This window comes from Vigna unguiculata, chromosome 10 (assembly GCF_037176805.1).
Source record: "Vigna unguiculata cultivar grain cowpea cultivar isolate G323 ecotype 2 chromosome 10, ASM3717680v1, whole genome shotgun sequence".
Classification (NCBI taxonomy): domain Eukaryota; kingdom Viridiplantae; phylum Streptophyta; class Magnoliopsida; order Fabales; family Fabaceae; genus Vigna; species Vigna unguiculata.
Genome location: NC_140801.1, coordinates 9,575,920 through 9,590,779, shown reverse-complemented (window position 1 = coordinate 9,590,779; position 14,860 = coordinate 9,575,920). Strand labels below are relative to the sequence as shown.

The window sequence follows — 14,860 nt, the reverse complement described above, 5'->3', positions numbered from 1 at the left end:
GACCTTATTTATCAGAGGAAAACTTGTCATGACTATCAGCCTAGTAGGGTCGTAGTACAACACCTCTCCCACACAAAGTCAATTACACACACCACAACGTGTACATGAACATAAATAATTGCTGGCGACATAAGATATTATGGTTGAGCCACTATAATACCAATAACAAAAAATCAAGCAGTAAAAGTCGTGCAATCAAATGACGTAAGCAAACCCTCGAAACAAAGAAGAATGCAAACTCCAGCCATAAATAACAACCTCACTCTCTCGTCTACACATACTACGAAAATGCAAAATGCATACAAATTCAGTACATTATACAAGCAACTAGTGGAGACACCTCCAGCAATCCAACGATGTCTTGAACCAAGATAGGTTGGGCTGCTTAAACTCCAAAGGTGATATATTGCTATACGCATACAAAATAAAATGAAAGTCGAGGCAATACACATCCCAATCAAAACAACAGAAATGATTAAGGTCAACATGCATCGTCCACTAGTTAAACCTAGTCAATCATATACAAAAATATCCAAAAGTTACACACCATCTAGCCAAAAAAGGCTTACAAAGCCAGTGACAACACAAAAAACATTCGTCAAGCTAACAAGTTAGTCTCTTCCCTCAGCCCCATTTGCACCACCACCTTCGCGACCTTCCCAAGAGGGAGTATCCTTGGCATGTTCAGGACAAGGAGGAATATCCTCAATCTGCACCAATGATTTTTGATACACATCCTTCCCCACATCCAAGTGGTCATCATCCGCGGGAATATCAAAGAGAAGGGATGCTTGACGCAAGGCCTTCCTAAAGCCAAGCTCATGCTCTTCCACAATACCCTCTCGCAACTCCCAAACTTCCTTGTCTAGCTTTGCATGGGCAGTCTTCATCTCATCAAGAGAACATTTCAAAACGGATACTTCCTCAGAGCTTTTCTTCACCTTCTCTTCAACTTCAAGACAGTGATTGCACCAAGACTTCCTATCACCAATAGCCTGTTGGAGCTGTTTCTGGAGATCACTCACCTCCCCCGCAAACTTGTCTTTCTCAATATTAGCCGCTCGTAGCTGCTTTTTCAACAAGGCAACTTCGACTTCAAGATCCTCCGTTTGGCCCACTTTAATGAGCGCATGGCCGATATGTCTCCCAATCACTAAAGCTCGAGATTGGTACTCTGCAAAAGCTTTCATCAAACTAGGCAAGGGTTCCTCTGTAATCAAGTTGGCTTCCTCTTGAGATATAGTGATGTTCATCCCATCATATATCTGCATCTCTGCCCCCATCAAGCGCTTGTAAGAAGCATCCTCAGACACACGATTGTGTTCGGGGGAGGCCTTACGTGACGAACTCCCATCCTTTTGGGCAGCCTTTTTTTTTCTTTTCTACCGAAGGAGGAGGCCGAGGACTCCTAACACCTGCACCAACTTTGGCATGGGGCGCAACGCTCGTCCCAAGAACTGTGTCACCACTTTTCTTCCGTTCATTCAATTTATCACGAAGCAAGTGGAAGCGACTTTTCTGACCTGTACCAACACCCTCGTGAGACACCATCAACACTAATATAAACAAAAACAAAGTAAGATAGGTCAACATATAGCATGTCACGAGAAAAATTTAAACATACCTAACATGTCCCCACTAGGACGAGGAAAGTTCAATATGGCCACAATACGCCTAGTGGGAAGCCGTCGAGGAACTGAATCTAGCAAATTAAGAACCTCGCAATTCTCGGCTGACATCATAGTCCGGGGCCACTCATACTAGTGGAAAAATGGGATATTAGATCAGGCATATTAGATCGGTTGTGTAGGAACCGAGCTAACAATTCACGCGGTGGCAATTTTGAAAATAATTTCATTTGCATTAGATCGGTTGTGTGGGAAACCGATCTAACATGTATACATTAGATCGGTTAAGCAGGGAACCGATCTAATGTTATTTTTTTAAATTAAAAAAAACTGATGGTTTTAAATATTAGATCGGTTGGCAATATAACCGATGTAATGTTTTTTGCACAAACCCGCGAACCCCTTCTTCTCTCTCGCGCCTCACTGTGCTTCCGTTTGCATTGTTCATCTTCTCCATTTTTCTCCATAGTGCATCATCGCCATTTTGCTCCGTTCGCCATTTGCTTTCTTCTCCGTTCACCGCACCACGACCCTCCACGCCACGAACCCTTCTCCGTTCACCGTTTGCTGGTCTACTAGCCTCCACACCAGAACCACCACCTTCGCGCCACTAGCGACCACCTCCACGCCACGAAGTGCCGCTGTCACCGTACCACGAGCATCCGCTATCGCCGCTCTCGTCACGAAGTGTCGTTGTCGCTGCACCACGAGCCTCCACTGTCACTGTAGTACAAAGCTCCGCTGTCGCGCCACCACGAAACCCTCGCCACACCACGAAGCGTCGTTCGCCACACCATGAAGCGTCGTTCGCCGCACCACGAAGCGCCGCTGTCGCCGCACCACGAAGTGGCGCTGTCGCTACACCACGAGCCTCCATTGTCGCCGCACTATGAAGCTCCGCTGTCGCGCCACCACGAAACCCTCACCGTACCACGAACCTTGAATGTGTTTTGGTTTAAATTGCAGAAAAAGGGTCCATTTTGAAGTTGCTTGAGCTATTGCGGTCGCCACTTTGTTTGCTCCGTTTTCCGCCCCGCTCTTACCTCCATTGGAAGATTATCACTTGCATTGATAAAGGTCAGTTCCTCCAAACTTCATTCATTATATTGAAATGCGTTAAATTGGTTCTTGGAATTTTAGTGCACATAAAATTGGTTATGTCCTTAAAATAATTTACATTGAAATTCAAAGCATAAGAGTAGATTTTTTCCTTGTGGTTGGTTTTATGAACTTGATCTTTTATCAAGTTCATTCATTTATCTGTTTGCAGAAGCAGTTAAGAGTACCGATTGAGTCACTAAATATAATATTTATTTAAACCAACTTCTCATGTCGTGTAGTAATGGATCGAAGTTGGATGAATGCAATTCGAATCAGTGATGTTTATGAGAATGGCATTGAAGAGTTTCTAAAATTTGCTGAACGACACGGGATTGCCTTGAATGGAAAATATTTTTGTCCTTGTGTTAATTGTGTGAACGGGAGACGACAAGAAGTTAAGTTGATACGAGAACATCTTTTATGTGATGGTATCCTAAAGAGTTATACAACGTGGACATGGCATGGTGAAGTTGTACACCTTCCAAGCTCATCTCAAAGTCAAGAGTTTAATCCACACTGTGAGGAATGCATGGAAGATATGATTGAAGATATTGGACAAGAAAGTTTTCGTACAGCACACGTGTATGATTCATTGAAAGATGATTCAGAGAAGACTTTATATCATGGTTGTAGGAGTTTCACTCGTTTGTCAGCGACACAAAGATTATTTAACATTAAAGCCAAAAATGGGTGGACTGATAAAAGTTTTAGTGAGTTACTAGAATTGTTGAATCTAATGCTCTCAGAAGGTAATACATTGCCAACCCGTCATTATGAGGCTAAAAAGATACTATGTCAGATGGGTATGGAGTACCAGAAAAGTCATGCTTGTCCCAATGACTGTATTCTTTATAGAAAAGAGTTCAAAACATTAACTAAGTGTCCTAGATGTGGAGTATCGCGATACAAAGTTAAGGATGACGATGACGATGAAGATAACATGAAGAAGGGTCATCCTGCAAAAGTGTTATGGTATCTTCCAATCATACCTCGATTTAAGCGTTTATTTGCTAATGTTGATGATGGTAAAAACCTTATGTGGCATGCAAATGGAAGAAAAAGTGATGGATTGTTACGCCATGCAGCTGATTCACCCCAATGGAATAAAATTGATACCCTCTACCCACAGTTTGGGAGTGATCCAAGAAATTTGAGGCTTGGTCTTGCAATTGATGGAATGAATCCTTATGGTAATTTAAGTAGCAAGCACAGTTCATGGCCGATTTTGTTGATCATTTATAACTTGCCTTATTGGTTGGTTATGAAGAGAAAATACATGATGTTATCTATGATGATATTTGGACCAAAGCAACCTGGAAATGACATTGATGTTTATCTAACTCCGTTGATAGAAGATTTGAGATTGTTATGGGATGAAGGAGTTGAGGTGTTTGATGCATATGGAAAAGTGAATTTTAATTTGCGAACTCTCTTATTTTGCACCATTAATGACTTTTCAGCTTATGGAAATTTGAGCGGTTATAGTGTGAAAAGGACACTATGCTTGTCCAATCTGTGAAGAAAACACAAGTTATCATCAACTAAAACATGGGAGGAAGACTTGTTACATTGGCCACTGAAGGTTTTTGAGACGTAATCACCCATATCGTCGATTGAAAAAGTCTTTCAATGGATGTCAAAAGGAAAAAATTCAACTGCCACCCTTAACTGGAGAACAAGTTTATGAGCGTGTGTGCCTAGTAGATATGACGTTTGGGAAAACACAGAAGAAAGTTCTTGGCAAAAGCATTTGGAAAAAGAAATCAGTATTCTTTGATCTCCCATATTGGGCAAAATTAGATGTCAGACATTGCATAGATGTCATGCATGTGGAGAAAAATGTTTGTGATAGTGTAATTGGAACATTGTTAAACATCAAAGGGAAAACAAAGGATGATGTTAATTCTCGTAAAGATCTAGTTGAGATGGGTCTTTGTTTGGAGTTACAGCCAGAAGCTCACGGTAAACGGACATATTTACCTCTTGCTTGTCATACTCTGTCTAAAGTTGAGAAAAGAAGTTTTTGTGATAATCTACGAGAAATGAAAGTACCACAAGGATACTCTTCAAATATAAAAAGTCTTGTCTCAATGAAAGATTTGAAACTTGTTGGTTTAAAATCTCATGATTGTCATGTTCTCATCCAACAACTTCTTCCAATGGCTATTCGTGACATCTTACCTAAAAGTGTTAGACATGTCATCACTCATCTTTGCATGTTTTTTAATAGTATTTGTTAGAAAGTAATTGAGCCTGCCACATTGGATGACTTGGAGAATGAAGCTATCGTTATCTTGTGTCAACTTGAGATGTATTTTCCTCCTTCATTTTTTGATATCATGGTCCATTTAATAGTTTATCTAGTAAGGGAAATTAAAATATGTGGACCAGTGTTTTTAAGATGGATGTACCCAGTTGAAAGATACATGAAAATATTGAAGGGGTATGTGAAAAATCCATATCGTCCAGAAGCATCAATTATTGAGAGGTATATAGCTAAAGAAGCAATTGAGTTTTGTACAGAGTATATGTCTGAAACTGAGGCTATTGGCATTCCATCGTCTAGACATGATGGAAGGAATGAAGGTAAAGGCACACGTGGTGTAAGGGTGGTTCAAAAAGATCAACGTGAAGTTCTCCAAGCACATTTGTACGTATTGAATAACACTGATGTCGTTACTCCTTACATAGAGGCACACAAAAAATTGATTAAATCTATGAATCCTCGGGCAAATGAAAAATGGTTGTTGATTGAGCATAATAAGACATTTCTGAAGTGGTTTAGAGAAAAAATTGCTCAATTAGATTGTGGTGCTGAGGAATTAAAATGGTTAGCACGAGGACCTAACTTTGATGTTATAAAGTGAACAGCATATGACATTAACATGTCCTCTTTTTATTCAAAGGAGGAAGATGATAAGAGTACTATGCAAAATAGCAGTGTCACCCTTGAAGCAGAATCCATGCACTTTGCTAGTGCAAAAGATAATAATCCTGTTATGGCTTCTATAAGTTACTTTGGGGTCATTGAAGAGATATGGGAGGTTGATTATGTCAAGTTTAGAGTCCCTGTATTTAAGTGCAAATGGATTGATAACAATACAGGAGTGCATGTTGATGAGTTAGGATTTACTTTGGTTGATCTTAATAAGGTGGCTTATAAGGAAGACCCTTTTATCATGGCATACTAAGCAAGATAAGTGTTTTATGTGAAAGATCCTTCAAATGAGAGGTGGTCAGTGGTTCTTAAAGGAAGGATGCCATCAGATACTCATGATCACTCAAGTCTTAATCTTATAGATAGTCCTTCAATCTTAAGGCGAATACCTCCTCTAAATGAGGAAGTCCATAATGATGAAGTACATGTTACGCGTAATGATCATAATGAAGGAATATGGGAGAACATTCTAACACTTCCATGATATGTGCCTTTTTCATGTTCTTGTTTTTATATATTGTTCATTTTGTTTTAAATCAATAATGATCTAACATGTATTATTTTGTATAGGTAACATGGAAGAGTCATCCAAGAAAAAGACTAGAGCAGCTACCCGTCTACAAAAGCAAGCTCTGAAGCGATTGAGTAATGCTAAAACACATATGGACATAGACCCTCAAACAGGCAGGCATATAGGGCCTAACCGTCAGAAGTTTGTTACTTATCTAGGGGTGTTGGCTCGAACAAAGGTGTCTATTTTGGAATCTGATTGGGATCATGTGTCAGAAGTAGATAAAAATATGATTTGGCAGGATATTTGTGTAAGATAAGTTGTGAACTTATGAATATTTACTACTTATTTCTAATGTATGTTAATTAATAATATCCTATATTATTGTGTAGGAAAACTATGACTTGGACAATTCTGATTTCATAAGGAGGAGGATAATATCGTCAGTAGGAACAAAATGGAGAGCATTCAAGACGATGTTGTCAAGCTTCTATGTATTTGGGAAATACAAAGAAAAGTCTCCTTGTGAGATGTATGGCATAGACGAGCAAACATGGGAATCATTTGTTCAAAGTCGACTGGATCCCTCTTGGGAGGTATATTTCTTTATTCGCACTTCAAATATTAAATATATGTAATGAAGTTAACCATTTATATACATTATTGTTTCAACAGGAAAAGAGAAAGAAAGCACAAGCTATACAAAGCAAGAATGAAACACCACACAGGCTTTCTCGTGGAGGATATCTTTTGCTGGAACAAGGAATAATGGAAGAAAAGCTAAAACAACAAATGGATTCAACAGGTTCGAATGAAGGTCCGCTCAATCCTCCATCCCCTCCCAGCCGACATGAGAAATGGAAGTTGGCTCGTACTAAACCAGGAGGCAAATGACATCTGAGAAATCAAAAATTATTGCTGAAAGAATTGTAAGTTAGTAAAATTTGATGCCTTAACAATTTATTATGTTTTGTGCTATGAGTAACAAATTGTTTTTACAGGATTCTCTTGTAGAGCAAAGTACACAAGGCAGTTTTGTTCCTCAGGGTCGTCAAGACATATTGACCACTGCTCTAGGTACTGAAGAGCACCCTGGTCGTGTACGTACTGTTGGCTATGGTGTGGGTGTGAGACAATACTTTGGAAGTTATCAGCGCCAAAACACCACACAGACGATAAAGGAACAAGTTGCTGAAGAATTAAGGCATGAATTTGATCAACGATGGGAGTCCATGTCGCAGCAACATAATGTGGTACAAGAGGACGATGAAGAAGAGGTCACAGAGATGAATATCTCAAATAAGTGTAAGTTGTATGTTAGAGAGGTCCCTCCTCGTTTAGTTGCCATTGGGAGATTATATCCAGGGGGATCAACCATGCATACTGTGCAAATGTCAGATGATTTAGCTAGAGTGGCAGTTGAAGATATTAGAGATGCCACAACTCCAGTTCCAGTGCCCACAGAGGAGGTTAAAATAGTTGGAGAGGCACTAGGAACATTCATCTCATGGCCTAAACAATTAGTTAAGGTTATTTCAAAAAAGAAGCAGGTATATTTTCTTCTTTACAATGATATACTTCATAATTTAACACCAACTTCCCATTTAACTTTGTTATTATATTTTGTAGGTTCATAGCAGACAAAAGTCCCTAGTTGCATGTGCTTTTAGCCCTGAGGCCCAATCCCAGCCCCAACCTAAGCAAAATTTTAGTCCAATTCATGAGTTGGCTGGCATAGTCGGAGCTCTTTTTCAAAAACCATTTGCCATTCCTTGGGATAAAACAGTCTTCGGTGTTGACAATAGTGATATACCACTATATGTCCATATGAACGATGTGTACGAAATCATCCAAGGGCATCAGATGCTGAACATTACAGTTATTCAATTATGGATACTATGAGTACATTTTATGTTACATTGGGAAATCAATAATTGTCTCTAAACTTAATGGCTTAATGGTTTGAATGTAGGTATTTAAATGAATATGTTTCCAAAACAGGGAATGCTGATGTCTATGGTTTCCTTGAGCCTCAACATATACAAAATTCTGGAAATAAACATATGGAATGTCAGACATACATTCGAAATTGGATGGGGAAATCAAAGAAAAGAATTTACATGGCACCTTATATTCATGCGTAAGTTCATGTTAGTCACTTGAGCTATTAATTAACTAGTTCAAATCACTAATTTTATTTCTTTTTTAGGTCTCATTGGCAATTGGTGATTATTTGTCCAATGGAGAATACTGTAGTTTGGTTATGCTCATTGCACAAACCCATCCCCTCAGCCATGAGAAATATACTACAGAGGTATGTTGTAGTCCCTTTATAATGTGTTATTTATGTCATGAAATATGTTGTAATTGACTAGTGACTTAACTTTTTAGTGCTTTGAATGTGTACAATGTGTTAGGTGGTAAATCAACTTCATCTTCACAAATTTCAAAGTGATTTCTCCAAAGGTATAAGTTTTCATATATTAATTATAAATTTGATCTTCTTAGTGTAATATCCAAAAAGGAAGTTCTGAGTGTGGATACTATGTCATGTACTGGATGTGGACCATAGCTCGTGCTGCTCTAACAGATTCTTGGGATGAGGTAAGGAATCAAAAGACTCCTCTTTCAAACATGTTTTTTATGAAATACTTAACTAATAATTATTCATTACTTTGAACTACAAGTTTTTAAAGGTGTTGAACCATTGGGATCTGAGAAGATTGATGAAGTAAGGACTGAATGGGCCAATTACTTCTTGCAGCTTAAAAATGCTTAAATGTAAAACTTTTCCTTTGTTGCATTAGTTTTCTTTCACTTAGGAAATATTTTGGTCAAATCCATTGTTGGATTTGAATTGTTGTTTAAATATGTATTATATAAACTGCTGGAACTGCATTGTGTGTATTTATTTGGTTTTTAATGCAACAGGTTTTGGTTAGTTGCAATTGCAAAACGCACTTTTAAAAAAAAACAGCAAGCTTTAGATCGGTTATAGCCTTAACCGATCTAATATGTGATATATTAGATCGGTTAAGACAATAACCGATCTAAAGCTTGCTACTTTTTTTTTAAAAAGTGCTCAACATATTAGATTGGTTTATACCACAACCGATTTAAATCCTTGTCTGTGTAAGATCTGGATGAATTTTTTAATGAATAATGTAAGATCGGGTTAAGGGAACCGATCTAATATTGATACATTAGATCGGTTTTTAGCAACCGATCTAATAACTAACAGACATATTACATCGGCCTGTATTAGATCGGTTCCGAAACCGATGTAATACACGTTCCAGAACCGATCTAATATCCCATTTTTGCACTAGTGTCATCATAGTGCAGCGGATTACGTGTCCAATAAAATGGAAATTTAGGGGTGTCACCACAAAAAAAGTAGGAATGACCAAGAGAGTTAACTACAACCCTAAAGAAGGTGTTCTTATAATTTTTAAAAGAGGAGGAGTACGGGGCAAGCAGGCCTATCCTAGGCTGACCAAACAGTGATAGCCAACTCACAGGTTTCTTAGGCCTGGTGCTATAGTAATGTAAGAACACAACAGGAGATGACCTTGAACCTAAGACTCGACATAGGAACCTAAAGGCTTGTAGAGCAGTCCATGCGTTGGGGTGCAGCTGTGACGGAGCCATATTTAAAATACGCAACACCCCAACAGTGAACTCATCAAAGGGCAGCCAAACATGTAAGTTTCTAAGTAACACAACGTACATATAAAAAAATTCGTCAGAGTAACCCTCTCGCCCATGGCAAGCGTTATCCACGCGACCAACTCGATCTAATGACACAGCCTCATCAGGGCTATCCTCATCCAAAATCGCATATGCCTCGGCAAACCTGCGAATAGAGGAATACCACTTGTACTTCGAAAAATATTCACGCACACCACTATCAACCCACTCGTACCCAGAATGAAAAGGAACATCAAACAAACTCTCCTCATCAGAAGAGGTGCTACTACTAGAGGGATGGGCCAAAGATGTCCCTACCCGATCCGAATGAGCCTTAGAGGCAGACTTACAAGACAATGAGGGTGATGACATACCTGACAAGTTTGCGAACGCAGCAGTACGTCTTGATCGTAAAAATAGGGCTAAACAAGGGTCTCACACGTAATTAGCCTATTTATAGCAAGACTATGAGCACAATGCATAGCGTCCCATCCGTTAGATCAAAAGGATCCAACGCCTTACAAACAATGGTTGTTGCAGTTCCCTATGGCACGTCACATCAAGCTGAGGCCCAAGCTCACTTCACGCATGCAACCTTTTCCACTTCTCCATAAACGTTGCACTTGAAGAGTCACACATGCCTCAAACCTTTGAATAAAGAAAAAAATCAAAACAGAAAGGCCTCCCTCACTCGTAAATTAAATAAAAGTAAAGGCATTGAGTGACGTAGGCAAGCGGAGACAGCGTCGCATTTACATATCCACTATGAAGAGTTTTCAATTAAGATAGTCTCAACTCTTGGGGGACTAGTGTACGTGATGGGAAAAGAGGATATCCTAAACCATCGAATAGGCTGCTACCTAGAAAGGCGAGGATACCCCAACCTTATAAGAAGGGCAAGCAACGTGGGTTTTAGACCAGACGCATTGAAACCAATTCGAGTATACTCCACCAAACCAGGCCGAGAATACTCCACCAAACCAAGCTGAGTATACTCCACTAAATTAGGCTGAATGTATTCCAAGTAAGTTAGCCTGGATATACTCCAGCGAAGGAACCTTCATCACCTGAATATACTCTAGCTTGGATATTACAATATAGTGATAAACTAAAAGAGAATCAAACTAATTAATCATAGTTAATAAAACCTAAAAACCAGCTAAACATGGCAAACCCTAGGCCCATAGGATTAGGCCCATTAAAGTACTATAAAAGGCATTGTTCACGAGGTAAGGAGGATAATGCTATTTTTTACTATTACTATCATTTATTGCTCTAATACTAACTTGAGCGTCGAAGTGGCTTTGCAGGCCTCCCACTAGTGGAACTCTTCATTGGAAGGAGATACTCAGGTTCTTGAAAGGAGACACTCAGGTTCCTGGAAGGAGACACTCGGGTTTCTGGAAGGAGATACTCAGGCTCCTGGAAGGAGATACTCAGGCTCCTAGAAGGAGATATTTAGGCTCCTCGACTTAGAAACTGAAGCGAAGAAGGTGGACGTGTGCATTTAAAAGGTTCATTGGTCCCTACATAACTTGTGTTCGCGGGTACATTTGTATTTGGCAGGAACAGTAGCTATTCATTATCCTACCATGGCAGAGGGTTCATTCATGGTGGAAGATTCATGGGAAGTATATAGATTGTGCTTTTCGTTCACGTTGCAGTCATTGATGGGTTTTGAACAACCCTTTTAACCTCTTAAAAGCTTTAGGTCACTTGAATCACTTAATGGAATAGTTGTGAATAGGTGCTTCGTAGGGTTGCATAGGGCATAGTGTAGGCAATCTGGTTCCTAACCCATGATGGCTGACGGTGATTCTTCGGGAAGATGGTGGTTTTATGTCGGACGTTGATTTAGCATGATTGTCGGTGGTTGCACATGCTGCAAGGGTGGATGTTGGATATGTGTCGCAACCTATATCGCGACGGGATGATGAACTAAAAATAAATTATTTTAAAAAAATATTAGAAGTAGCCACCATAGTTTATTATGGAAAACTATGGAAAACCATAAAAATAAAATAAAATCTGCGAAAACCAAATTTAGGGTCTGGGAGTCAGTTACGCGTAGAGAAGGTATTAGCACCCTATAGCGCCCGCCCAAAGGTGGTACCTTTAATTAAATTTTCAAAAGAGATTTGTTTATTTAAAATATTAATTTTTCCCAAAGCTAAGAAAATAAATTGCACAAAATTATTTTTTTAGTAAAAAGGACCCGACAAGGATTAACCTGGTCCTACGTATTCTCATTAAAAAATGAGAAATCAGGGCTATGTAGTTCTTTATAAAACTATTTGGAAATGACATTTTGAAAGTGAACCCGACAAGGTCTGACCTCGCTCCTACGTATTTCTATTCGCAATGAAAAATCAGGGATCACGTAGTTTTTTATAAAACTTGATTATAATATTTAAGTTTTAATGTTATCTTTTGACATTTTTGAAAATAAGTGTCATGCGATGCCCACGGTCGATTAGACACCTAAACATTTATATGATTTTTTATATTTGTATATTTGAAAAGGAGTGTCATGTGACACAAGCGGTCGATTAAACACTAAAAGATAAAATAAAGAAAATAATTTTTAATTTTATCTATTCTTATTTTTATGATTTTAAAAATTATTTCAATTTTTATTTCAATTTTAAAATACTTTTATTATTTTAGAAAATGAGATGATTGATGTAAGACCCGTGAAAATTAATTAATTAATTAATTAATGCAGGTAGAAAGAGCCTTTATGGCATTAACTATTGTTTGATGTGATGTGGGAAAGTACCAACTCAAGTGGTTGACAGTACTTTGATTGTGTGAGAGGACTTGGGTTTGAGTCCTATGTATGCCAATTATGTGTTGTTGTTTTATTATTAATTTTTAATAATATGTATGAGCATGGGATTGGTAATCTAAGCTTATATTGATTGGAGTGTATCACAAACATGATTTGGTTGAATTGGTTATGCACTTGCTTTGTGGTTAAAGGGTTGTGGGTTTAAACCTGGTTGGGAAAGAAACTAGAACTTTATTTTTTAAGTGTAGTTTTGGAGGGAATATGAGAGGGCAAAAGTAAAGCTAGAAGGGGCAGCCAAGAATTTGGTGAACCAAGGAATCCTTGGGTTTGAGTCCTATGTATGCCAATTATGTGTTGTTGTTTTATTATTAATTTTTAATAATATGTATGAGCATGAGATTGGTAATGTAAGCTTATACTGATTGGAGTGTATCACAAACATGATTTGGTTGAATTGGTTGTGCACTTGCTTTGTGGTTAAAGGGTTGTGGGTTAAAACCTGGTTGGGAAAGAAACTAGAACTTTATTTTTTAAGTGTAGTTTTTGAGGGAATATGAGAGGGCTAAAGTATCTCCTAGAAGGGGCAGCCAAGACTTTTGTTATCCAATTGGAACCTATATGGTGTGGTTTTTGGCATAATGTGTACTGAAATTGAGAATTTGGGAATGGACTGTTGAGTGCATAGTCTTTTTGGTATGAAACCAAAATTTGATGAGGGTTTTGGGTACTGTTATTTTGATTTATGGCTTATCATTGCATATTGAGGATCCAATTGGGTTTGCACTATGTTTTATGGCTTGAATGATGAATTAGAGATAAAGAATATGATTGCATTACGAATTGGCATTGGTTTTAGGTGTCTTTAGTGCATTTGTAGTGGCGAAACTCTGCAAGTTTCGCCCAAGCGACTCCTTCTCGCCTAGGCGAGAGTTGTAGGGGTCCATTCAGCGTTCAGACTTGAGCAATTCGCTCAGGTGACCAAGGTTGGGTTTGGGCGAAATACAGTCTCGCTTAGGCGAGATTGGCTCGCCTAAGCGAGGTCGCGATGGAATCTTAAACCATTTTGTGCGCGACTTCTTGTCTAGGTGAGAAGTTTTGTGTTATGAGCTATGAACACTCTCGCCTAGGCGAGAGTGGCTCGCCTAAGCGAGTTACGAGGTTGAATTGACGTATTTCTTGTTGAATCCTTGTCCAGACGAGGTGTGTGTGTTATTTTGAGCGAAGGTGTGACTCGCCTGGGCAAATAGAGCTCGCCTAAGCGAGATAACGTGGAGAAGTCACTATTTTAGGCTTGCTCATGCGAGGTGGACTAGCCTAAGTGATGCTGAGGGTTTTGCTTGGGCGAGGGTTCTTGGCTTAAGCGTGTTTATACGAATTGCTATGTTTATATGTGCTTTATGTGCTGGTTTGGCTACTCTTTCCTAATTATAGGAAGTTATATGCATGTGTTTGTGGTGGTTGAGCTTGAAGGACTAAGTCCAACATGGGTTTGGGATGTGCTTGATGGTTGGACGCATGATGGGCATGGAACTATATAGTTCCCGTCGGCTGCTAAGTGGCGATGAGTCCTTAGTATGGTGATTACATGCATCAGACGCACGATGGGCAAGGAACTAATGGTACCCGTCGGCTGCTATTGGGCGAGGAGTCCATAGTATGGTGATTGCGTGCGTGCCATGGTCCGAGCGAGAGAGGCTTGGATGTTTTATTACAGACGAGGAGTCTGTAGGGTAGGACTATGAGCAAGATAGGCTCATAAGGTTGGACCACGAATAGGTTAGTTTCGTGGGAGCACAGTGAAGTCCCAAGACCTAGTTCATGTATATGACTCATGAAGGACTATGAGATCATGGGTGGATAATTTGAAAACAATGAAATACTTAGTCATCTAATTTTGGGATGGGTGGCATATTTATTTCATGTATATATGTTTATATTATGCATAGCTCACCCTATCTATGTGTGTGGCGATGATCGGATAACTTGTTATCCGGGAGCAGATGATTTGACAGGTGAGCCAGGAGATGCTTAGAGGCGAAGTGCAGGGGCTATCTGGGCTGTTGAAAGGATTTTTATATTTCGACTTCTGATGTAAAATTTATTATGTTGAACTTTGGTGAATTTTGTAATAATGTAATTGCGAACATATGAACTATGTTATATTATAGATTTTAAATTTCCCGCGTTTTGGGAAATGGACT

The 14,860-nt window shown here is 39.0% G+C and overlaps 1 protein-coding gene and 1 pseudogene across 1 annotated transcript; both read left to right on the top strand.

The window, feature by feature from the left end:
• Window positions 1–2,970: 2,970 nt before the first annotated feature.
• On the top strand, window positions 2,971–6,289 carry LOC146882104 (uncharacterized; annotated as a pseudogene).
• A 779-nt stretch (window positions 6,290–7,068) lies between these two features.
• Window positions 7,069–8,957, top strand: LOC146882103 (uncharacterized). Its single transcript, XM_085667276.1, has 8 exons — window positions 7,069–7,107; window positions 7,180–7,728; window positions 7,808–8,016; window positions 8,151–8,318; window positions 8,388–8,499; window positions 8,596–8,598; window positions 8,687–8,782; window positions 8,901–8,957. The coding sequence occupies exons 1-8, from the start codon at window positions 7,069–7,071 to the stop codon at window positions 8,955–8,957; spliced, it is 1,233 nt and encodes a 410-aa protein (XP_085523402.1).
• Window positions 8,958–14,860: the final 5,903 nt, after the last annotated feature.

Coding starts and splice junctions, on each gene's coding strand:
- LOC146882103 (XM_085667276.1), top strand. CDS start 7,069: ATGACATCTGAGAAATCAAAAATTATTGCTGAAAGAATT. Junction 7,729..7,807: donor TTATTTCAAAAAAGAAGCAG/GTATATTTTCTT, acceptor TATATTTTGTAG/GTTCATAGCAGACAAAAGTC. Junction 8,017..8,150: donor TATGTCCATATGAACGATGT/GTACGAAATCAT, acceptor GTTTGAATGTAG/GTATTTAAATGAATATGTTT.